The following is a 25,746-nucleotide window of genomic DNA, read 5'->3' as shown; positions in this document are numbered from 1 at the left end:
TTGACTTGCAATCTTCAAGTCAAATTCCTGCAATCAAATTAGGGAGTCCTCAACAGCTTCAAACCCTGTGCCACATCACAGGAATCACAGCCTGAAAGCTTTAAGCAGCATTTTACGTCAAGCTGTAATGTTTTATTCATTAACGTAATTTCTCCCCCTTCAGGCTGTGGACTCCCTGTGGAGTTTGCATTGGTCTGACACAAAACCCAATCCATGGCCCCAGAAGACATCAAACATTTTCAACTCTTGAGTGGGCTGCGTGCTATGAGCTGCTAAACCTTGAGTAACCATGGGAACGAACCTTGGACAACAGTGCTTAAATGACATGAATAGTTAAAGCTCAATTGTCGGGGCCCTTTAAGTGCTCACTAACTTTAACTTTCTTTTTCCCTGCTATGTGTTCAACACATTAACAGACCTCCCGTGGCATTGCTTCTGGTCGGTCGGTCAGTTTCATAAGGAAAGCACTGTAACCAGTAATTACAAGGTATTATTCTGCTACTAAGATGAAGGTGAGTCTGCTGGAGCCTCATCCTATAAGGCCATCAGAGTCTAACTGATGTTTCAAAAAATAGCAGAACATCCAGGAGCCAAGCAAAGGTCATTTGCTTTCTTTCTCTTTTATTCTTGTACAATCACAGAATCGTACACCACAGCAGACCATTTGGCCCATCAAGCTTGTGTGGGTTCTGTGAAAGGGTTATCCAATGAGTCCCATTCCCCCGCTCTTTCCCCGTAGCCCTGCTAATTTTGCCTCTTCTGATATTTATCCAATTCCCCTTCAGCACCATTTGTGACTCCTCGGATAACAAAGCAGTCCATGTCCAAATCCAGCAAGATCTGGACAAAATCCAAACTTGGCTGACAAGTGACAAGTTACATTCACGCCACACAAGTGCCAGGCAATGACCATCTCCTACAAAAGAGGATCTAACTATCGCTCCTTGACATTCAATGGCATTACCATCACTGAATCCCACACTAACAACAACCTGGGGGTTACCATTGATCAGAAACTGAACTGGACTAACCATATTAATACTGTGGCTACCAGGGGGGCAGGTCAAAGGCTCGGAATCCTACGGCGAGTAACTCAACCTCCTGACCGACCCCCCCCCCCCCCCCCCCCCCCCCCCACCACCCCCCCCCCCCCAAAAAGCATGTCTACCATCTACAAGGCAGTGTAGATGGCAGTGTAGGGCAGCAGAGTAGCACACGTGGCTAGCACTGTGGCTTCACAGCGCCAGGGTCCCAGGTTCGATTCCCTGCTGGGTCTTGTCTGTGCGGAGTCTGCACGTTCTCCTCGTGTCTGCGTGGGTTTCATCCGGGTGCTCCGGTTTCCTCCCACAGTCCAAAGACGTGCAGGTTAGGTGGATTGGCCATGCGAAATTGCCCTTAGTGTCCAAAAAGGTGAGGAGGGGTTATTGGGTTCTGGGGATAAGGTGGAAGTGAGGGCTTAAGTGGGACGGTGCAGACTCGATGGGCCAAATGGCCTCCTTCTGCACTGTATGTTCGATGTAGAATTTATTCTATGAAGAATAAAGGGATTAAGGGTTATGGTGTTCGGGCCAGAAAGTGGAGCTGAGTCCACAAAAGATCAGCCATGATCTCATTGAATGGTGGAGCAGGCTCGAGGGGCCAGATGGCCTACTCCTGCTCCTAGTTCATATGTTCTTATGTTCTTATGTATCTATGTAATGGAATACTCACCACTTGCCTGGATGAGCGCAGCTCCAACAACACTCAGGAAGCTCGACACCATCCAGGACAAAGCAGTCAGTTTGATTGCTTCCTCGTCCACAAACATTCAAACCTTCCACCACCGAAGAATAGTGGCAGCCGTATGTACCTTGTACCAGATACACTGCAGGAACTCACCAAGATTCCTCAGACAGCACCTTCTAAATCCACGACCTTTACCATCTAGAAGTACAGGAGCAGCAGATACCAGGGGACCCCAGCACCTGGAGGTTCACCTCCAAGTCACTCACCAGCCTGACTTGGAAATATATCACCGTTCCTTCACTGTCACTGGGGCAATATCCTGGAACACCCTCCCAAACAGCACAGTAGGTGTACCTACACCTCAAGGACTGCAGCGGTTCAAGAAGGCTACTTGCCACCACCTTCTGAAGGGCAACTAGGGGTGGCAAGTGCTGGCTGAACCAGCGAGGCCCACATACCGTAATTAATAAAAAAAACCAGCTCTGCAGCCCCTCAGCATCCTCCCTAAAGTGCAGTACCTCAAATTGGACACATTGGTCAAGTTGAGGGCTAACTAAATTCCTTTAAAGGTTGACGAAAACCCCGATGCTTTTGTACGTCCTGTCCCTTTTACTGAAACCAAGTGTGATGAACGGTTACTGTATTACTGTACCCTTATCATCATGTAAGGCGATGTCCCCTTTAAGACCGGGCTTGGAACCCTGGGGAACTCCGCTTCCTGCTCCGCTTACCTGGGAGTCGTATAGAAGGGGCCGCCTTGTAGGCGGCACCCAGTTAGCACCCATCTCGGCACCAGGCTAGTTCTTAGCTTATTAAAGCCTTCTTTACCGTTTTACTCTCTAGTGTCGTTATTGAGGGTACAACACCAAAGATCCCATGTGATTTTCAAACAGGCTTCTCAACTTGTTCTGCCATCTTCAAAGATTTGCATACGTACATTCCAGGACTCGTTCAGGCACCCACTTTATAAAGTTTAGATGCTGTTTATTCATTGGATGTTTGGCATTTGGAGTGTTACTTGTTTTATACATAGAATCGAATCGAACCTGGGACCCTGGCGCTGTGAAGCCACAGTGCTATCCACTTGTGCTACCGTGCTGCCCTATAAATCCTTAAGTTAATCAGATGTGAGTGAGGCACAGTTTTACATGTGTGACCATGTTAAGTGTGTGACAAGCATGTTAATGCAACAGCACATGGTTTGATTCAACACGGAGCACTGACAACTCCATTGGGGCAACTGGGGAGAAGTTTGAGAGTATAACAGTGAAGAAGCATTGGCCCACGCCGCTCCAGCTGCCGATCCCGGCCTGAACCCGGCGCCGCGGGGTCCGTGCATGCTCAGTTGGGCCGGCGCCAACTAGCACCTGCGCAGTGGCCTTCTTCCCCGCGCCGGCCCCAACGCCAAGCGGCGCAGGGCTACAGGAGCCGTTGCGGAGGACAGGAGGCCCCCCCGACAGAGAGGCCGGCCCGCCGATTGGTGGGCCCCGATCACGGGCCAGGCCACTATGGAGGCCCCCCCCCCCCCCACCCACAGGCCGCCCCCGGACCCTTCAACGCCAAGATCCCGCCGGTTCAGAGGATGTTAGAACGGCGCCAGCGGGACTCGGCTTTTTGATGCCGGCTGCTTGGCCCATCCGGGCCGGAGAATCGGCGCATACCCCGACCGGTTTCGCGCTGAACACGCTGGCCCCAGTGGCGCCGGCGGCGTGGCATGATTCACGCAGCCCGCCGACGATTCTCCGACCCGGCGGGGGAGTCGGAGAATTCCGCCCGTGGAACCTGGCTCCAAGCAGCGGGCACTGCTGAGATTATTTCAGAGGAGATGGAGGGTAAATATTGGCCAGAATTCTCCTGTCATTTTCTGGCACCTGCCGGCAACGTTACACCCTCCCCGCACCCCCCCCCACCCCCCCCCCCCCGCCCCAGCCCATCCTGCAGGGTTTCCAGCGGCATGGGAAACCCCATTGACAAGCAGCAGCTGTAGAGAATCCCACTGCCAGCGAACATCCTCCATCCTCGCTAGCAGCAGTCGGGACACACTTGCAAAGGAGAATCCCGGCCCCTCGTGTTCGGATTGAAATTGAAGGTGTTGTGTTCTGTGAGATGGTCGTTGCAAACAGGACAGCCAGTTGCTTAACTAAAAGGTGATTTATTAATACATACGTGGAAATATAACTAACAGATTTCTAAACAGGCAATAACTACTAAATGAATTCTACTGAAACAACTCTAACTGCGACCAGCCTCTTGTACGTCCTACTACCAACTAGTGGATGTCCTCAGTCACGCGATGGATGTCTGACACTACCTGTTGTTCGGAGATCAGAATCGATGGGCTGAATGGCCTAATTCTGCTCCTATATCTTATGAACTTATGACACCAAGTGCACTAATATATAACTATATACATTTATGTGTACCTGCATATCACCACAAAGGAATTGGTTCCCAGTGAGATGCCTGAAGGTGCAGTTCCCAAATGAAACTAGGGTCGACCTTCTTTGGAATGTCAGGGTTTGAACAATGGTTGTGTGAAGGTGGACAAGTAGTGCAGAGTATTGCTTAGTTGTCATTTAGAGAGAACCACTGATAATACTGTAGAATATCACTCTGTAGGCATACAAACCATGCAGGTTCCTGGCTCAATCCTTGTGCTACGTTGAATTACATAGAACTTGGAGCGAAGAGTGAGTTCTTTCAGTCCTTGCCTACTCAACCTCAAAGTGAAGTAAACAAATTCTATAATTTGGTGTCCTGGGCGGTCAGGATTTAAAACAGACCGGGCTGCTGCCAGCTTAGAGGGACACTCCTCATGTAAATTTTCAAATTACTTATTCTGGCTTGGAATTCAGCAATGTAAGATTGGAAGCTTGTATTTATGAACAGCTTTATTCTTTGGCCGCTTTTAAGAATCAAGGTTTGAATGGGAGGGTTTTGTGTAAGGCAAGAATTTTGTCTGCACAGGTTAAGTGTGCATGCAAGGGAGTTTGCATTTGTGCGTCTGTGTGTGTTTTTGTGGATAGATTTATGTCTGTGAGAATGTTGTAAAAATGTATTTTCGGTAGTGTCAAGTTTTGACTTATTTTGCCAGCCTTATGCAGTGAATGGCTTTCCAGGCACTTGAGAGCCAATCATTTTTGTGCCGGGCTGGAGTTTCATACAGGCCAAACTGGATGAGGGCATCAGTGACTCAGTTGGGTTTTTAATGATAATCTGACAGCTTCATTTGGGTTTTGCATCTGGTGCCAGCCCCAAGTTATCGGGTGAGTGGGAGGGAGAACTTCTGCAACGTCGTCCTGTAGCACAAATGCTCTCTCACTTTTAAAGCCCTTAGCCCAGTGAAATATCTGCAGCAACAATAACGTGCGTGGTGTCTTTATTTTCCTGAGGGACTTTACTCTTACAATGGTCAAACCCCCCTGGTACGGCCCCATCTTTGCTCCCCCAAATCCAAGGAGTGCAGATCTTCGCTATCAAACAGCCAATTATTTTCACCATCCTTCGCTACACGGGACCAAGGCTACATTTTGGGCATTACTTGCCTCTGCCAAAGCAACCCAGTATGCCGGCATCATTTTGGAAGGACCTTATTTTCTCCATCTCCTTTAAACTCCTCTCCCCTTCTCCCAACGACTAGTGTGAGGAACTCGTGAAAACGTTCGTTCCTAAGAGTGAGACATTCCCGTCGGCTGCCTCTGCCGTTCCTTTCTGACTCAGTGTAAAACGCATTTTCTTCAGTCATGCCATTTCCCCCAAATGCTCGCCCAACATTAGAGTGAAAGTTGGGATTATTTTAATTCTTGCAGGATTCCAATATAATCTCTGCCTGAACTCTGAGCTCTGTTTCTTTTTGAGAAGTGCAATCATTGAGCAGAATTTTTTACCGAAAATAAACATGAACATGTCACAACTGACAAATGTGCCCCAGGCCCCTGTGAAAGAAAAACATTTCCCATTTCCTTTAACACACCAAATGAAAACTTCTTGCAATACGCTTCAATTTCAGAAACTATTCAGATTATATTTTAGTATGACCAGTGTTTAAAATTTGCGAAATGAAAAGAATACCACATGGAACAGCTTAACTGGTTGACATTTCATCTCTCATACCTGGACCAAGCTGGTCTGAATCAGACTGGGTAAAAGATTTCCTTGCTGCTGGCTGCGTGATTGCAACATGACAATTGTTTGCACAGCCTTCTTAGTTCCTGGAGGCTGTATGTCCACAGATTGCAATTATTTGGGGGCTCAGTTCACACTCTCGCTCAAAAAAGCTTGCCTGTTTTCACAATGTTCAGCTATTTCACCATGAAGTGTTCGGGGTGTGAATGATACTGAAGCAATACTACAATCATTAAGAATCGTGTAAGCAGGAGTGTAGATCCTGGGCGCACTGACTATCAGTATGTGATGTGCTCTCTCTCTGCAAGGGTGATAAGCAAACGTATATTCTCTTTTTGCACTATGTTAATGTTCACTCTATTTTGCTGTGTTAGGATTATTACTATTTATTATGAAAAACTTTGCAAAACTTTAATTAAAAAAAATAATTAAAAAAAAAAAAAAAAAACTAATCGAGCCTCTTCATGGCGTCGAGGACCCGAGTTCGATCCTGGCCCTGGGTCACTGTCCGTGTGGAGTTTGCACATTCTCCCCGTGTCTGCATGGGTCTCACCCCCACACCCTAAAGATGTGCAGGAAGGTGGATTGGCCACGCTGAATTGCCCCTTAATTGGAAAAAAATAATTGATTACTCTAAATCTATTTTTTTTAAAATTAATCCAGCCTCCTGTTTTGGGGGGAACATTTAGAGTACTGGACTTTACTCTGTCTACCCTGTGCTGTATCTGTCCTGGGAGTGTTTGATGGGCTCAGTGTAGACGGAGCTTTACTCTGGATCTAACCCCGTGCAGTACCTGCCCTGGGAGTGTTTGATGGAGACAGTGCAGAGGGAGCTTTGCTCTGTATCTAACCCCATGCTGTACCTGCCCTGGTAGAGTTTGATGGTGACAGTGTAGCGATGAAGACCCCTCAGGATCTTATATGTTTCAATCAAGTCACCTCTTCTAAATTCCAGCCTTTCCTCATTACACAACCCGCCCATTCCAGGTATTAGTCTAGTAAACCTTCTCTGAACTGTTTCCAATGTTTTTACATTCATCCTTAAATAAAGAGACCAATACTGTTCACAATAGCAAATAAAAGCAAATTACTGCGGATGCTGGAATCTGAAACGAAAGAGAAAATGCTGGAAAATCTCAGCAGGTCTGGCAGCATCTGTAGGGAGAGAAAAGAGCTAACGTTTCGAGTCTGATGACTCTTTGTCAAAGCTCTGTTCACAATACTCGAGATGTGGTCTCACCAATGCCCTGTATAACTGAAGCACAAGCACCCTACTTTTGTATTCAATCCCCTTCACAATAAACAATGACATTCTATTAGCATTCCTAATTACTTGCAGTACATGCATTCTAGCCTTTGTGATTCATCCACCAGGCCACCCAGGTCCCTCTGCATCTGTGCAATCTTTCACCATTTAGATAACATGCTCTTTTTTTATTTTTCCCTGCCAAAATTTACAATTACAACCTATCCATACCGCTTTGTAGCCCCCTGTGTCCTTTTCACAGCCTACTATCCTAACAATCTTTCTGTCATCAGCAAATATAGCCACCATTCCTTCCGTCCGTTTATCTACCTAAACTGTAAAGAATTCAGGCTCCAGCACTGAGCCCTTGACACATGACCCGTTACATCCTGCCAACCATAAAAGGACCCATTTATGCTGAGCCTCTGTTTCCTGTTAGCTGGCCAATCTTCTATCCATGCCAATATGTTACCCCCTACACAATGATGTATTATTTTTCACGATAACCTCTGATGTGGTACCTTATCAAATGCTTGCTGGAGATCGAAGTACAGTACATCTATTGGCCCCCCTTAATCCACAGCTTATGTTTCTTCAAAGAACTCCAATAAATTGGTTAAACATGATTTTCCTTTCACAAAACCATGGTGACTCTGCCTGATTGTCTGAATTTTTCCAAGCTCCTTTACTAACGTTTTCCCTGTATGAAGTCTTACAACACCAGGTTAAAGTCCAACAGGTTTGTTTCAAATCACTAGCTTTCGGAGCATTGCTCCTTCCTCAGGTGAATGAAGAGGTATGTTCCAGAAACATATATATAGACAAATTCTAAGATGCAAGACAATGCTTAGAATGCGAGCATTTGCAGGTAATTAAGTCTTTACAGATCCTGAGATTGGGGTAACCCCAGGTTAAAGAGGTGTGAATTGTCTCAAGCCAGGACAGTTGGTAGGATTTCGCAAGCCCAGGCCAGATGGTGGGGGATGAATGTAATGCGACATGAATCCCAGGTCCCGGTTGAGACCGCACTCATGTGTGCGGAACTTGGCGATAAGTTTCTGCTCGGCGATTCTACGTTGTCGCGCGTCCTGAAGGCCTGTTTTCCCTGTCAAATGCTAAGCTAACTGGCCTGTTGTTTCCTGCTTTCTCTCTCCTTCCCTTTTTGAATAAAGGATTTACATTCACTATTTTCCAATGTAATGGAATCATCATAGAATCTAGGGAATTTTGGAAAATTAAAACCAATGCCTCAACTATCTCACTCGACACTTCTTTCAAGGCCATAGGGTGGAGTTCATCCAGACCAGGGGATTTGTTAGCTCACAGCTCCAACTATTTGCTCAATACCACTTCCCTCATGATTGCAATTTTCCCGCTTCCGTCTTCCTTCCATAACCTGATTTACAGTTATTTTTGTGATGTAACGGGTATCTTCTATTGTGAAGACTGATGCAAAATACAAGCTCAATTCATCTGCCATCTCCTTATTTTACATTATTAATCCCCTAGGCTATCTTTCTACAGGATACAGGATATTGAGATAATGAAATATTTTCTTGTCAATTTATCAATATTGCATAATGTTTCTTAAGTGGAATTTGTACTCTCCGGTTTGTCTCATAGTCATGGTGGGAGGCCTTATTGGGTGCACTTAAACTAACGCTGCATTAGATTGTTGCTGCTCTTAATATTAATGATCCATGCTGTATATATATATTTTAAAATTTTTCCAAAGGGGCAAGTTAGCGTGACCAATCCACCCACCCTGCACATCTTTGGGTTGTGGGGTGAAACACACACAAACACGGGGAGAATGTGCGATCTCCTGACGGACAGTTACCTGGGGCCGGAATCAAACCTGGGTCCTCAGTGCCGTGAGGCAGCAGTGCTAACCACTGCACCACCGTGTCACCCTTCCATGCTGTATATATCGGGGTGGCACATTGGTTAGCACTGCTGCCTCACAGCACCAGGGACCTTGGTTGGATTCCGACCTCGCGTGACTATCTAAGTCGAGTTTGCATTCTCTCCTTGTGTCTGCATGGGTTTCCTCTGGGCATTCCAGTTTCCCCCACAGTCCAAAGATGTGCAGGTTAGGTAGATTAGACCACATAAAATTGCCTCTTAGTGTCCAAAGGTCAGGTGGGGTTACATGGGCAGGGCAAAGGAGTGGGTTGCTCTTTCGGAGGGTCAGTACAGACTCTATGGGCCGAATGGCCGCCTGCACGGCAGGAATTCTGATATTTATGGACAGATGCCAACAATGAGAGTTATCATCTTACTAGGACCTCTTTGGTGGAAAGGGGAAAAAATACCAGGTATGATTAAGGGGAAGGGCCCATGATTTCACATCCCGGCCCTGAGGTCCCTGTTGCCACCCCCAGTGAGACACAACAATCCCTCAGCGTAGCACCTCCCTGGGATCCAGTCATGATATTAGAGTTGAAGCATGTTGTTGGGATCTTGGCCTTGTCCAGACTGATGCCTCAGTGAGCTATTACATAACCGTAAGTATGACATTTCTCCTATTCCACCAAGAAATAAGCATTGATATCCCAGAAAGTGAGAATTCAAAGAAGCTGGGGCGCGATTCTCCCCTACCCGGCGGGGCGGGGGGTCCCGGCGTGATGGAGTGGCGGGAACCACTCCGTCGTCGGGCTGCCCCAAAGGTGCGGGGGTCTCCGCACCTTTAGGGGCCAAGCCCTCAATTTGAGGGACTAGGCCCACGCCGGAGTGGTTTCCGCTCCGCCGGCTGGCGGGAAAGGCCTATTGTGCCACGCCAGCCGCCGCCGAAAGGTCTTCGCCGGGCGACGCATGCGCGGGAGCGTCAGCGGCTGCTGACGTCATCCCCGCGCATGCGCAGGGGAGGGGGTCTCTTCCGCCTCTGCCATAGTGAAGACCATGGTGAAGGCGGAAGAAAAAGAGTGCCCCCACTCTTTCGGTGTGATCACGGTCCAGGCCACCGTGGGAGCACCCTCCAGGACCCCGGAGGCTGCCCGCACCGTCTTGTCTTGCGGTTCAAAAGGTGGTTTAATCCATGCCGGCGGGAGAGGGTTGACAGCGCAGGACTTCGGCCCATCACGGGCCGGAGAATCGCCGGGGGTGAGCCCGCCGAATCTCTGGTGGCGGAGAATTCGGGACACGGCAGGGGCGGGATTCACGCCAGCCCCCGGCGATTCTCCGACCCGGTGGTGGGTCGGAGAATCGCGCCCCTGATATCCCACATCATTGCTACAAATATTATAAAATTCATTGAAACAATATTGTCAGTCTTGCCAATTCAAATATATGTGCAACCATTTTGGCAGCTCGTGCTTCCCTCCTGTACATAAAATTTAAACTTCAAAATATCAGAAGCATAGAAAAGTTAAAGAAAGCCGATCATTTATTTCCTGGTTTTGAGAACTCTTGTCTCCAAGGATGCAAGTTAAGGGATTCGTAAGCAGTCACCAATCTCCAGAAAGTTCTGTCAAACAGTTCTGACAAATTGAATTCAAGGTGTATTTATTCAGATGAGTGTATCTGAGGTATGGCCTGAAGGAGAATATCACGTAAATCATTGGTCTACCACATCGACTCAACATCACAGCTGGACTGTAGGTACCAACCTAGCCATGAGCAGCACCATGGGAGACCCGCAATGTTGTAATTTAACATATTCACACTGTAAGTTAGCTATGCTCAGTCCAGCACATGCCGGTAATCATTCCCTCAAATTGTACCACCCAATCCTATCGCGTAACTGACATTTCTCACCAGCACACCACAGAACCATTGTACTGGAGGCCTGTGACGAGAGATGTGCCTCAGGGGTCAGTGCTGGACATATTGCTGTTTGTTATCTATATCAACGATTTGGATGAGAATGTACAAGCCATGATCAGTAAGTTTGCAGATAACACTTGTTGCTTGGATTCTAATTCAAATTTTGGGTTCTCCCGGAGTGGTTAGGCCACTTCTCAGTCGGGTCCCGTCAGGATGTCGCCAGTAAATGTTGCTAACTTTGGTTGGCTCTTAATTCGTTGCCCGTTGTATCTTTACTTAATTTGCTCTGTTTCTATAACCTTTCCTCTAGAGTCGCCGGGTATCTTTATGATACCGCCACGAGGTTCAAGTTCAAGTACTGATCAATAACTCGACACACCAATTAGTAAGATTCAAATCAAAACACATTTATTATACACAGTCAATCACTACTCATGTATAAAACTCTACTTACTAGATTATCTCTAAAACTATAGGCCTATACTTAGCTTCGGAACTGGCCCACCAGGTCAGGGGAACAAATGGCCTTACGTTCAATTCTGAGCCTGCAGGATTCAAAGCTTGTATGGACTGGTAGATAGTAGCGCCTATCTCGTAGCGTGCGTTGACTGGAGACTTACTTGGTTGATGCGGCAGCTAGGCAGGTCACTGTCAAGGATTGATTCGAGTTGCTGAGTGACCCTGCCAAGGAGACCGATTTGAACTTGGGGGCTTTACTTTATAGTCCCCAGGGGCTTCGCGCCATTTGGGGCAGACCCCATATCTGGTTCCAAGTGATTGGACTACGTTCCGATCACTTGGATCAATTTCTCCAATACTGGAGTTGTTCCCTGATCGCTGGGCGGTCCCTGAGTGTCCGTTGGCCTTCCTTTGTCTTGGCTCCTGCTGGCGCCGAGGAGTCTGGCTTGGCCTTATTCACCTTACATGTTTCAATTGTACCCGGGGATCGCTCATTAGTATGCCGATGGCTGTGAGTTTCAGTGCTGTCTGGGCTTTTGCAAGTTGTAATAAACAGGATTTTGCACTTGCTAGTTTTTGCCTGTGTTGGCTGAATTTCCCTGCAGTCTTTGCGGATCTCCATTTTAGGTCGGGAAGTGGCCAACCCAGGTGGCTACACACTAAAATAGGTGACATTGTAGACAGTGAGGAAGGTTATCAAAAATTGCAGCAGGATCTTGATCAGCTGGGGAAGTGGACTGAGAAATGGCAAATGGAGTTCAATACAAATAAGTGTGAGGTGTTGCATTTTGGAAAGTCAAATCAAGGTCGGACTTTCACGGTGAATGGTAGGACCTTAGGGCGTATTGTGGAACAGAGGGACCTGTGAGTTCAGGTGCATGGTTCTCTAAAGGTGGAGTTACAGGTAGATAGAGCATTGAAGAAGGCTTTTAGCATGCTGGCCTTTATCAGTCAGGGCATTGAGTATAGAAGTTGGGAAGTTATACTGCAGTTGTATAGGCCGTTGGTGAGGCCGCAGCTGGAATATTGTGTTCAGTTTTGTTTGTCTTGATATAGGAAAGATGTTATTAAACTGGAAAGAGTGCAGAAGAGATTTACAAGGATGTTGATGTGTTGGGTGCTCTGCTACACAGACGAACCAACACGGTTGCGAATGGTACAACTCAGTTTTATTACTAACATATATTTACAGTGGTAAACTGGTTACTGTGGTTCGATCATAACCCTTGAATCTGTGGACCTATTCCTAACACTATCTTGGAGTGGCACTCAGCACATGGTGGATGTCTGAGTGGCTTGCTGTGAGCTCTGTGCCCTGAGCTGTCTCCTGCTGGAATGAGCCGGAAGTGTCGTGTTCCCTGTTTTATAGTGTGTATGCTCTTGCCTGTGATTGGCTGTGGTGTTGTGTGTGTATTGATTGGTCCATTGATCTGTCCATTAGTATGTATGTATGTTTGCACCATGATGTTCATCTGAATATCATGACATCCCCCCTTTTTTACAAGAACATGTGCCTATGTGGTTATAAATAGAGATGTGTACTGAGTGCAGCTGAATGTGTGTGTGTGCAATATCTACAGAATGTACATGAGGCTAAACTATATACAAGGGGCGATGTCAGGTGTGACATAGCAACGAGGTTGTACCATAAACAAAGGACGGGGAAATGTTGAATGACAAAACGAACTCCTGTAACGACAAGGAAAGATAGAAACATATTAACACAGTGGTATTATGAGTTCAATGTTCAAACAGGCTCATAAGTCCAGTCTAGTAGGTGGGCGACGAATTCGGGTTGACCGCCTCAAGGGTGGGTCAGGATCCACCGGCTGAGGAATGGGCCTGGCCACGGGCGACGACGGAACGGGCATGGTGGCAGGAAGCTCCACGAAGTAAACATCAGGAACAACAGGAGGGCGTGGTACCGGTGTAAGTTCCCGTAGCGAGCGTGGAAGTAGACGAAGAGCCCAGCGATTGCGCCTGCGAATGGAGCCATCAGGCATGCGACCCAGGAACGAGCGGTGAGCCACACGTCGGTGAACTTCGGCAGGTGCTGACCAGCCACCTTCTGGTAGCTGGATGCGGACGTCGTCTCCAGGCGCCAGGGCGGGAAGATCAGTTGCCCATGTGTCATATGCCATCTTCTGGCGAACACGCTGCTGTTGCATCCTGTGCAGTACCGGAGCATGGTTGGTTGTGGGTAGCAGAATGGATGGCACAGTGGTCCTGAGGGCGCGACCCATCAACAGTTGGGCTGGTGAGAGGCTAGTGGCTAGTGACGCCCAGTGTTATACAGTGACAGACCTGTCCCCACTCGTACTGTACCCCAGTGTTATACAGAGACAGACCTGTCCCTACCAGTACTGTACCCCAGTGTTATACAGTGACAGACCTGTCCCCACTAGTACTGTACCCCAATGTTATACAGTGACAGACCTGTCCCTACCAGTACTGTACCCCAGTGTTATACAGTGACAGACCTATCCCCACCAGTACTGTACCCCAGTGTTATACAGTGACAGACCTGTCCCCACTAGTACTGTCCCACAGTGTTACACAGTGACTGACCTGTCCCCACCAATACTGTACCACAGTGTTAGAAAGTGACAGACCCATTCCCACCAGTACTGTACCCCAGTTTAATACAGTAACAGACCTGTCCCCACCAGTACTGTACCCCAGTTTAATGCAGTGACAGACCTGTCCCCACTAGTACTGTCTCACAGTGTTTTACAGTGACAGACCTGTCCCCACCAGTACTGTACCCCAGTTTAATACAGTGACAGACCTGTCCCCACTAGTACTGTCTCACAGTGTTTTACAGTGACAGACCTGTCCCCACCAGTACTGTACCCCAGTTTAATACAGTGACAGACCTGTCCCCACCAGTACTGTACCCCAGTTTAATACAGTGACAGACCCGTCCCCACCAGTACTGTACCCCAGTGTTATACAGTGACAGACCTGTCCTGCCTGTACTATACCCAGTGCTATACAATGTCAGACCTGCCCGCACCTGTACTGTACCTCAATGTTATACAGTGACAGACCCTATTTGCCAGTCCTGTGTTCCAATGTTGTGCAACTGACTCTCGAAACATAGCTGATGTTTAGAAGAAAGGAGTGGGAAATTTGCAGTGAGTGTTTTCATATTTCTAACAGGGTCAGTTTGACACAGCTTGCTGAAGATCCAGTAGCAATGCTGTGTGTTAGGTCGTGCCGTAGTACAGCACAGAATAGCCAGTTCTTTTTCAGGCCATTGATACAAAATATAAATGCTGGAGATCCAGAACGAACGCTGAAAATACGAGCTCACTGCACCCCTCAGCATCTTAAAGACCACCAGGAAAGTTAATGTTTGGGGAACTCTCTGCCCTGTTTGGTTTGGGTATTCTCTTTTCCCTTCCACAGGAACCCCGGAGTAGCAGATCAGTCTCTCCTCTCAGGTTGAATGGGCCTGATGTGTACATTCCTCATTGCCTGGTTTACATTCTTGTACCGATAGCTCTAGTCTTTGATGATAAGCTGACCACTCAGAGGCGGTCTTCAGTTTTTTAAGACGATACGGTTGAAGCGGAGGTGAGCGCGAGACGACAACGGCAGCGAGCTCCGTCCGGGAGAAGCAAGCGACAACACCAACACCAAATCCATTCGAGTATTGCCCTCTGTAATTGTTTCTCCGGCATCCAAATGTATATTTACCTCCCCAGTCTCCACCCCCTCTCCCTCCCCGCCATAAACAGTTGCCTACTTATGTGCTGTAAATAATTTTGCCAGTTGTACAGAGTTGCTGCTGGTGAGCTGGTGCACAATGCACAGTTATTCTATTTTATTTTTCATTTTATTTTTAATTATTATGTTTTTGTGGGTATGTTTGGGTGTGCCCTTCTCTTCTATATATGTGTAAATATATATTTCTTATTCCGTGTACATAACGGTAAATATACTTTGTTCAAAAACCCAATTAAAACATTTATTTTAAAAAAAAGTTTTTAAAGACGATTTTGACTCTTGGAGTTGAGAGACCAGGGGCGGGATTCTTCGACCCCCCACCGGGTCGGAGGATTGGCAGGGGCTGGCGTGAAAATCCCGCCCCCATCGGTTGCCGAATTCTCCGGCACCGGATATTCGGCGGGGGCGGGAATCGCGCCGCGCGGTTGGCGGCCCCCCCCGGCGATTCTCCGGCCCGCGATGGGCCGAAGTCCTGCTGCTGGAATGCCTGTCCCGCCGGCGAGAATCAAACCACCTCTCTTACCGGCGGGACAAGGCGGCGCGGGCGGGGTCCGGGGTTCTGGGGGGGTGCGCGGGGCAATCTGGCCCCGAGGGGTGCCCCCACGGTGGCCTGGCCCGCGATCGGGGCCCACCGATCCGCGGGCGGGTCTGTGCCGTTAGGGCACTCTTTTCCTTCCGCCTTCGCCGTGGCCTCCACTATGGCGGAGGCGGAAGAGACCCCCTCCACTGCGCATGCGCGGGGATGCCGTGAGCGGCCGCTGACGCTCCCGCGCATGCGCCGCACGATAAAAGTCATTTCTGCGTCAGCTGGCGGGGCACCAAAGGCCTTTCCCGCCAGCTGTCGGGGCGGAAATCAGTCCGGCGCAGGCCTGGCCCCTCACGGTGAGGGCTCGGCCGCTCAAGATGCGGAGGATTCCGCACCTTTGGGGCGGCGCGATGCCGGACTGATTCGCGCCGTTTTTGGCGCTGGTCAGCGGACATCGCGCCGATTGCGGAGAATCCCGCCCCAGGAAGAGAAACAAAAATAGGGGTAGGAAAGTACAGACTGGGAATAAGTGAAAAATTCAAACTTTAGAATAAAGTTTTCAAATCCAGATTAAAATAGGGAGCTGCATTACATCTCAAAGCAATCCAAAGCAAATTGATTCAGACAGGAATCATCTACAGAATGTTTCTTCAATTAAAAAGTTAAAATTAAATTGCTCCAGTGACTTGATGTGAAGTGAGATGATTGATTTCAGTTTCCCAAGGTCTTTATATTCTCTCCAATGCACATATTTAAATTAGCATGTGCAGATAATGCAGTGTATTTGTATAAAAACGGGGCCATATTAATTAAATCAGGATTCAGGCAGCATGAGCTCAGAGCAGACGTGGAGCTTTTATTAATTGAAACCTCATCAGCCGCACCTGCCTTGCATTTACTGACCTGTTTCTGTGGGTCATCCTCCACCCCTCTGGAAGAAAAACTATGTGACTTCAATCTGGACTGCAGAATATGAGTGGTCAACATTACCGATGCAGTACTGAAGGAGAGCTACACTGTCAGAGAGTCAGTACTGAGGGAGTGCCGCACTGTCAGAGAGTCAGTACTGAGGGAGTGCCGCACTGTCAGAGGGTCAGTACTGAGGGAGTGCTGTACTGTCAGATGGTCAGTACTGAGGGAGTGCTGCTCTGTCAGATAGTCAGTACTGAGGGAGTGCTGCACTGTCAGAGAGTCAGTATTGAGGAAGAGCTGCACTGTCAGAGGGTCAGTACTGAGGGAGTGCTGCACTGTCAGATGGTCAGTACTGAGGGAGTGCTGCTCTGTCAGATAGTCAGTACTGAGGGAGTGCTGCACTGTCAGAGAGTCAGTACTGAGGGAATGCCGCACTGTCAGAGGGTCAATACTGAGAGAGTGCTGCACTGTCAGAGGGTCAGTACTGAGGGAGCACTGCACTGTCAGAGGGTCAGTACTGACAGAGTGCTGCACTGTCAGAAGGTCAGTACTGAGGGAGTGCTGCTGTGTCAGATGGTCAGTACTGAGGGAGTGCTGCACTGTCAGAAGGTCAGTACAGAGGGAGTACTGCAGTGTCAGGAGGTCAGTACTGAGGGAGTGCTGCTCTGTCAGATGGTCAGTACTGAGGGAGTGCTGCACTGTCAGAAGGTCAGTACTGAGGGAGTGCTGCACTGTCGGAGCGTCAGAACTGAGGGAGTGCTGCTCTGTCAGAGGGTCAGTACTGAGGGAGTGCTGCACTGTCAGAGGGTCAGTACTGAGGGAGTGCTGCGCTGTCAGAGAGTCAGTACTGAGGGAGTGCTGCGCTGACAGAGGGTCAGTACTGAGGGAGTGCTGCCCTGTTAGAGGGTCAGTACTGAGGGAGTGCTGCACTGTCGGAGGGTCAGTACTGAGGCAGTGCTGCACTGTCAGAGCGTCAGTACTGAGGGAGTGCTGCATTGTCGGAGGGCCAGTACTGAGGGAGTGCTGCACTGACAGAGGGTCAGTACTGAGGGAGTGCTGCACTGTAGGGGTCAGTACTCAGGGAGTGCTGCACTGTCGGAGGGTCAGTACTGAGGGAGTGCTGCACTGTCAGAGGGTCAGTACTGAGGGAGTGCTGCACTGTCAGAGGGTCAGTATGAGGGAGTGCTGTACTGTCAGAGGGTCAGTATGAAGGAGTGCTGCACTGTCAAAGAGTCAGTATGAGGGAGTGCTGCACTATCAGAGGGTCAGAATGAGGGAGTGCTGCACTGTCAGAAGGTTAGTATGAGGGAGTGCTGCACTGTCAGAGGGTCAATACTGAGGGAGTACTGCACTGTCAGAGGGCCTGTATGATGGAGTGCTGCACTGTCAGAGGGTCAGTATGAGGGAGTGCTGCACTGTCAGAGGGTCAGTACTGAGGGAGTGCTGCACTGTCGGAGGGACAGTACTGAGGGAGTGCTGCATTGTCAGAGAGTCAGTATGAGGGAGTGCCGCATTGTCAGAGGATCAGTATGAAGGAGTGCTGCACTTGCAGAGGGTTAGTATGAGGGAGTGCTGCACTGTCAGAGAGTCAGTATGAGGGAGTGCTGCACTGTCAGAGGGTCAGTACTGAGGGAGTGCTGCACTGTCAGAGGGTCAGTATGAGGGAGTGCTGCACTGTCGGAGGGTCAGTACTCAGGCAGTGCTGCACTGTCAGAGGGTCAGTACTGAGGGAGTGCTGCACTGTCAGAGGGTCAGTATGCGGGAGTGCTGCACTGTCGGAGGGTCAGTACTGAGGGAGTGCTGCATTGTCAGAGGATCAGTACTGAGGGAGTGCTGCACTGTCAGAGGGTCAGTACTGAGGGAGTGCTGCACTGTCAGAGAGTCAGTATGAGGGAGTGCTGCACTGTCAGAGGTTCAGCACTGAGGGAGTGCTGCACTGTCAGAGGGTCGGTTTGAGGGAGTGCTGCACTGTCAGAGGGTCAGTACTGAGGGAGTGCTGCACTGTCAGAGGATCAGTACTGAGGGAGTGCTGCACTGTCAGAGGGTCAGCACTGAGGGAGTGCTGCACTGTCAGAGGGTCAGTACTGAGGGAGTGCTGCACTGTCAGAGGGTCAGTATGAGGGAGTGCTGCACTGTCAGAGGGTCAGTACTCAGGCAGTGCTGCACTGTCGGAGGGTCAGTACTCAGGCAGTGCTGCACTGTCGGAGGGTCAGTACTGGGGGAGTGCTGCGCTGTCAGAGGGTCAGTACTGTGGGAGTGCTGCACTGTCAGAGGGGCAGTACTGAGGGAGTGCTGCACTGTTAGAGGGTCTGTATGAGGGAGTGCTGCACTGTCGGAGGGTCAGCACTGAGGGAGTGCTGCACTGTCGGAGGGTCAGTATGAGGGAGTGCTGAACTGTCAGAGGGGCAGTACTGATGGAGTGCTGCGCTGTCAGAGGGTCAGTACCGAGGGAGTGCTGCACTGTCAGAGGGTCAGTATGAGGGAGTGCTGCACTGTCAGAGGGGCAGTACTGAGGGAGTGCTGCACTGTCAGAGGGGCAATACTGAGGGAGTGCTTCACTGTCGGAGGGTCAGTACCGAGGGAGTGCCGCACTGTCGGAGGGTCAGTACTGAGGGAGTGCTGCACTGTCGGAGGGTCAGTACTGAGGGAAAGCTGTACTCACAGACAGTCACAAGTAAATGTAACCCTGGTGATTAAAGCTTTATTTTAAATCTTATTTCTAAGATCAACCTAAGGCCTCACTTACAGCAAGATGCTTAGCACCAGAAGATGCTGGAGGGAGTCCTACTTTAACTCAAAATGGCAACAGACAGGCAGCCCACTCAAACAGCACCGACACTGAAGCTGTAACCCCATCGGGAAGCCCCGTTACCCAGGCTTCAACTGGATACCGAGTGCGCGGCAGTGATGTGGAGCACTTGACGCCATTAACCTCAGATAAGCAGCATGGTCAGCTACAGTCCTACCCATCCATCAACAGCCACAGCAGCAAGAAGAGTAAATCCAGTTCCAGGTCCACAGCATCTCAGATCCCTTCTGATGCAGAAGAAGGTGAGTGTCGGTTCAGGTACGTCATATTGAACTAAGCGCCTGTATCTCTGAAATCGATGGCCTGTGATCGAGAAAGACTTAATAAGTAGAAATCATAGCGCAGGAGCTGGACTGGCATGGTCTTAATGGGCTGAATGGCTCTTTCTTGTTGTCTATTAAATAAATGGGTCCTCTTGGGTCCTGTCTCTGGCCTTGAGCTCACACTATCTGGAGTGGCTGTATTGGCCGAGGCAAACAAGTGAAGAACAAAAGCAGAAATGCTGTTCCTAGTCATTATCCAACGGACCTTTTTGGGACTGTGTATGGCTCTGGATGTCCAGACAAAATCAGGAGCTGCTGTGATGCCCACCATGGTGGATCATCCTGTCAAAAATTTAGTCGACGGCTACCTGAGCGAAGCAAGGAACTGGAGCGCCGCAAAAAGGGAAATTGAATTGGATGTCAGAAAATACCTTCAAACTGAAATCCCACAGCATGGCCTCTTCGAGTGTCTAGCTGAGAGCCCTGCTGGTATGGTACAGAGCACCACTGCTCATTGTGATCCTGGGCTCGATCCAGCTGGGAACAGATCTCTCCTGGATGGGTCAGTGGGGGGGGGGGGGGGGGGGGGTTGCTGCCGCCCACAGCCCACTGGGTTAGTGACGGGGTTAATGTGGCCCAGACCCTCCTGAGATGTGCTATCCAATTCTATTAACTGCAGTGAATTCAGATTGGTTAATTCTCACAACATAGGACAAGCTCACCTGAGAAAACAGTGAGGCCCACTGCAAATAAAGCACTGTGCAGTGAGCTCTGGGTTAGAGAGAGCGGGAAATCAGCCAGGGTTCCTGCTCCTGATCACTGTGCAGTGAGCTCTGGGTTAGAGAGAGAGAGGGGAAATCAGCCAGGGTTCCTGATCCTGATCACTGTCCAGTGAGCTCTGGGTTAGAGAGAGAGAGGGGAAATCAGCCAGGGTTCCTGATCCTGATCACTGTGCAGTGAGCTCTGGGTTAGAGAGAGCGGGAAATCAGCCAGGGTTCCTGCTCCTGATCACTGTGCAGTGAGCTCTGGGTTAGAAAGAGAGAAGGGAAATCAGCCAGGGTTCCTGCTCCTGATCACTGTCCAGTGAGCTCTGGGTTAGAGAGAGAGAAGGGAAATCAGCCAAGGTTCCTGCACCTGATCACTGTCCAGTGAGCTCTGGGTTAGAGAGAGAGATGGGAAATCAGCCAGGGTTCCTGATCCTGATCACTGTGCAGTGAGCTCTGGGTTAGAAAGAGAGAAGGGAAATCAGCCAGGGTTCTTGCTCCTGATCACTGTCCAGTGAGCTCTGGGTTAGAAAGAGGGGGAAATCAGCCAGGGTTCCTGCTCCTGATCACTGTCCACTGAGCTCTGGGTTAGAGAGAGAGGGAAAATCAGCCAGGGTTCCTGATCCTGATCATTGTCCAGTGAGCTCTGGGTTAGAGAGAGAGAGGGGAAATCAGCCAGGGTTCCTGCTCCTGATCACTGTCCAGTGAGCTCTGGGTTAGAGAGACAGAAGGGAAATCAGCCAGGGTTCCTGCTCCTGATCACTGTCCAGGGAGCTCTGGGTTAGAGAGACAGAAGGGAAATCAGCCAGGGTTCCTGCTCCTGATCACTGTCCAGTGAGCTCTGGGTTAGAGAGAGAGAGAGGGAAATCAGCCAGGTTTCCTGATCCTGATCACTGTCCAGTGAGCTCTGGGTTAGAGAGAGAGGGGGAAATCAGCCAGGGTTCCTGATCCTGATCACTGTCCAGTGAGCTCTGGGTTAGAGAGAGAGAAGGGAATTCAGCCAGGGTTCCTGCTGCTGATCACTGTCCAGTGAGCTCTGGGTTCGAGAGAGAGATGGGAAATCAGCCAGTGTTCCTGCTCCTGATCACTGTCCACTGAGCTCTGGGTTAGAGGGAGAGGGAGAAATCAGCCAGGGTTCCTGCTCCTAATCACTGTCCAGTGAGCTCTCAGTCAGAGAGAGATGGAAATTCAACCAAGGTTCCTGCTCCTGATCACTGTCCAGTGAGCTCTGGGTTAGAGAGAGAGAGGGGGAAATCAGCCAGTGTTCCTGCTCCTGATCACTGTCCACTGAGCTCTGGGTTAGAGGGAGAGGGAGAAATCAGCCAGGGTTCCTGCTCCTAATCACTGTCCAGCGAGCTCTGGGTTACAGCGAGAGAGTGGAAATCAGCCAGGGTTCTTGATCCTGATCACTGTCCAGTGAGCTCTGGGTCAGAGAGAGAGGGGGAAATCAGCCAGGGTTCTTGATCCTGATTATTGTCCAGTGAGCTCTGGGTTAGAGGGAGAGGGGGAAATCAGCCAGGGTTCCTGCTCCTGATGACTGTCCAGTGAGCTCTGGGTTACAGAGAGAGGGGATCTCAGCCAGGGTTCCTGATCCTGATCACTGTCCAGTGAGCTCTGGGTTAGAAAGAGAGGGGGAAATCAGCTAGTGTTCCTGATCCTGATCACCGTCCAGTGAGCTCTGGGTTAGAGAGAGAGAGGGGGAAATCAGCCAGGGTTCCTGCTCCTGGTCACTGTCCAGTGAGCTCTGGGTTAGAGAGAGAGGGGGAAATCAGCCAGGGTTCCTGATCCTGATCACTGTCCAGTGAGCTCTGGGTTAGAGAGCGAAGGGGAAATCAGCCAAGGTTCCTGATCCTGATCACTGTCCAGTGAACTCTGGGTTAGAGAGAGAGAGGGGAAATCAGCCAGGGTTCCTGATCCCGTTTACTGACCAGTGAGCTCTGGGTTAGAGAGAGAGAGGGGAAATCAGCCAGGGTTCCTGATCCCGCTTACTGACCAGTGAGCTCTGGGTTAGAGGGAGAGGGGGAAATCAGCCAGGGGTCCTGCTCCTGATCACTGTCCAGTGAGCTCTGGGTTAGAGAGAGAGAGAGGGAAATCAGCGAGGCGTCCTGATCCTGATCACTGTCCAGTGAGCTATGGGTTAGAGAGAGTCAGGGAAATTAGCCAGGGTTCCTGATCCTGATCATCGTCCACTGAGCTCTGAGTTAAAGAGAGAGAGGGGATATCAGCCAGGGTTGCTGATCCTGATCACTGTCCAGTGAGCTCTGGGTTTGAGAGAGAGGGGGAATTCAGCCAGGGTTCCTGCTCCTGATCACTGTCCAGTGAGCTCTGGGTTAGAGGGAGACGGGGAAATCAGCCAGTGTTCCTGCTCCTGATCACTGTCCAGTGAGCTCTGGGTTAGAGAGAGAGGGGGAAATCAGCCATTGTTCCTGCTCCTGATCACTGTCCAGTGAGCTCTGGGTTAGAGGGAGAGAGGGAAATCAGCCAGGGTTCTTGATCCTGATCACTGTCCAGTGAGCTCTGGGTCAGAGAGAGAGGGGGAAATCAGCCAGGGTTCTTGATCCTGATTATTGTCCAGTGAGCTCTGTGTTAGAGGGAGAGGTGGAAATCAGCCAGGGTTCCTGATCCTGATCACTGTCCAGTGAGCTCTGGGTTAGAGAGAGGGGGAAATCAGCCAGGGTTCATGATCCTGATCACTGTCCAGAAAGCTCTGGGTTAGAGAGAGGGGGAAATCAACCAGGGTTCCTGCTCCTGCTCCTGATCACTGTCCAGAAAGCTCTGGGTTAGAGAGAGGGGGAAATCAACCAGGGTTCCTGCTCCTGATCACTATCCAGTGAGCTCTGGGTTAGAGAGAGAGATGGGAAATCAGCCAGGGTTCCTGATCCCGTTTACTGACCAGTGAGCTCTGGGTTAGAGAGAGAGAGGTGAAATCAGCCAGGGTTCCTGATCCCGTTTACTGACCAGTGAGCTCTAGGTTAGAGGGACAGGGGGAAATCAGCCAGGGGTCCTGCTCCTGATCACTGTCCAGTGAGCTCTGGGTTAGAGAGAGAGAGAGGGGAAATCAGCCAGGGGTCCTGATCCTGATCACTGTCCAGTGAGCTGTGGGTTAGAGAGAGTCAGGGAAATCAGCCAGGGTTCTTGATCCTGATTATTGTCCAGTGAGCTCTGGGTTAGAGAGAGGGGGAAATCAGCCAGGGTTCCTGCTCCTGGTCACTGTCCAGTGAGCTCTGGGTTAGAGGGAGAGGGGGAAATCAGCCAGGGTTCCTGCTCCTGATCACTGTCCAGTGAGCTCTGGGTTAGAGAGAGAGAGGGGGAAATCAGCCAGTGTTCCTGCTCCTGATCACTGTCCACTGAGCTCTGGGTTAGAGGGAGACGGGGAAATCAGCCAGTGTTCCTGCTCCTGATCACTGTCCAGTGAGCTCTGGGTTAGAGAGAGAGGGGGAAATCAGCCATGGTTCCTGCTCCTGATCACTGTCCAGTGAGCTCTGGGTTAGAGGGAGAGAGGGGAAATCAGCCAGGGTTCTTGATCCTGATCACTGTCCAGTGAGCTCTGGGTCAGAGAGAGAGGGGGAAATCAGCCAGGGTTCTTGATCCTGATTATTGTCCAGTGAGCTCTGGGTTAGAGGGAGAGGGGGAAATCAGCCAGGGTTCCTGCTCCTAATGACTGTCCAGTGAGCTCTGGGTTACAGAGAGAGGGGATCTCAGCCAGAGTTCCTGATCCTGAGCACTGTCCAGTAAGCTCTGGGTTAGAGAGAGAGAGGGGGAAATCAGCCAGGGTTCCTGATCCTGATCACTGTCCAGTGAGCTCTGGGTTAGAGAGAGGGGGAAATCAGCCAGGGTTCCTGCTCCTGGTCACTGTCCAGTGAGCACTGGGTTAGAGAGAGAGGGGGAAATCAGCCAGGGTTCCTGATCCTGATCACTGTCCAGTGAGCTCTGGGTTAGTGAGAGGGGGAAATCAACCAGGGTTCCTGCTCCTGATCACTGTCCAGTGAGCTCTGGGTTAGAGAGAGAGGGAAAATCAGCCAGGGTTCCTGGTCCTGATCATTTTCCAGTGAGCTCTGGGTTCGAAAGAGAGGGATAAATCAGCCAGTGTTCCTGATCCTGATCACTGTCCAGTGAGCTCTGGGTTAGAGAGAGGGGGAAATCAGCCAGTGTTCCTGCTCCTGGTCACTGCCCAGTGAGCTCTGGGTTAGAGAGTGAGGGGGAAATCAGCCAGGGGTCCTGATCACTTTCCAGTGAGCTCTGGGTTAGAGAGAGAGAAGGTAAATCAGCCTGAGTTCCTGCTCCTGATCACTGTCCAGTGAGCTCTGGGTTAGAGAGAGAGGGAAAATCAGCCAGGGTTCCTGATCCTGATCATTGTCCAGTGAGCTCTGGGTTAGAAAGAGAGACTGGAAATCAGCCAGGTTCCTGCTCCTGATCACTGTCCAGTGATCCCTGGGTGAGAGAGCAGTGTGGGGGGTGGGGGGGGGGGGTAATCAGCCAGGTTCCTGCTCCTGGTCAATGTCCAGTGATCCCTGGGTGAGAGAGCGGGGGGGAAGTCAGCCAGGGTTCCTGATCCTGAACACTGAACTCTGTCCAGCGCACTCTGCGTTAGAGAGAGAGAGAGGGGGAATATCAGCCAGGGTTCCTGATCCTGATCACTGTCCAGTGAGCTCTGGGTTAGAGAGAGAGGGAAAATCAGCCAGGGTTCCTGATCCTGATGATTGTCCAGTGACCTCTGGGTTAGAAGGAGAGGGGGAAATCAGCCAGGGTTCCTGATCCTGATCACTGTCCAGTGAGCTCTGGGTTAGAGAGAGGGGGAAATCAGCCAGGGTTCCTGATCATTGTCCAGTGAGGTCTGGGTTAGAAAGAGAGAGGGGAAATCAGCCAGGGTTCCTGCCCCTGGCCAATGTCCAGTGATCCCTGGGTTAGAGAGAGAGGGGGAAATCAGCCAGGGTTCCTGATCCTGATCACTGTCCAGTGAGCTCTGGGTTAGAGAGAGAGGGAAAATCAGCCAGGGTTCCTGATCCTGATCATTGTCCAGTGAGCTCTGGGTTCGAAAGAGAGGGATAAATCAGCCAGTGTTCCTGATCCTGATCACTGTCCAGTGAGCTCTGGGTTAGAGAGAGGGGGAAATCAGCCAGTGTTCCTGCTCCTGGTCACTGCCCAGTGAGCTCTGGGTTAGAGAGAGAGGGGGAAATCAGCCAGGGTTCCTGATCCTGATCACTTTCCAGTGAGCTCTGGGTTAGAGAGAGAGAAGGTAAATCAGCCTGAGTTCCTGCTCCTGATCACTGTCCAGTGAGCTCTGGGTTAGAGCGAGAGGGAAAATTAGCCAGGGTTCCTGATCCTGATCATTGTCCAGTGAGCTCTGGGTTAGAAAGAGAGACGGGAAATCAGCCAGGTTCCTGCTCCTGATCACTGTCCAGTGATCCCTGGGTGAGAGA

The 25,746-nt window shown here is 50.2% G+C and overlaps 1 protein-coding gene and 1 long non-coding RNA gene across 8 annotated transcripts in view; one reads left to right on the top strand and one right to left on the bottom strand.

The window, feature by feature from the left end:
* The window catches only part of LOC140393790 (uncharacterized), a 275,755-nt gene that overhangs the window by 85,998 nt on the left and 164,011 nt on the right, over positions 1 to 25,746 (bottom strand). The gene's annotated exons all lie outside the window — the stretch shown is intronic.
* The window catches only part of mdfi (MyoD family inhibitor), a 132,181-nt gene that overhangs the window by 102,238 nt on the left and 4,197 nt on the right, over positions 1 to 25,746 (top strand). For all 7 annotated transcript variants that reach the window (XM_072480221.1, XM_072480220.1, XM_072480217.1 and 4 more), the window contains exon 4: positions 19,215 to 19,541. In XM_072480221.1, the coding sequence (XP_072336322.1) occupies positions 19,215 to 19,541 (327 nt within the window). The remainder of the gene's footprint in view (positions 1 to 19,214; positions 19,542 to 25,746) is intronic.

The sequence above is a fragment of the Scyliorhinus torazame genome, chromosome 17 (assembly GCF_047496885.1).
Source record: "Scyliorhinus torazame isolate Kashiwa2021f chromosome 17, sScyTor2.1, whole genome shotgun sequence".
NCBI lineage: Eukaryota > Metazoa > Chordata > Chondrichthyes > Carcharhiniformes > Scyliorhinidae > Scyliorhinus > Scyliorhinus torazame.
The sequence above is the reverse complement of the archived record's forward strand: the minus strand, read 5'-3'. Positions and strand labels throughout refer to the sequence as shown.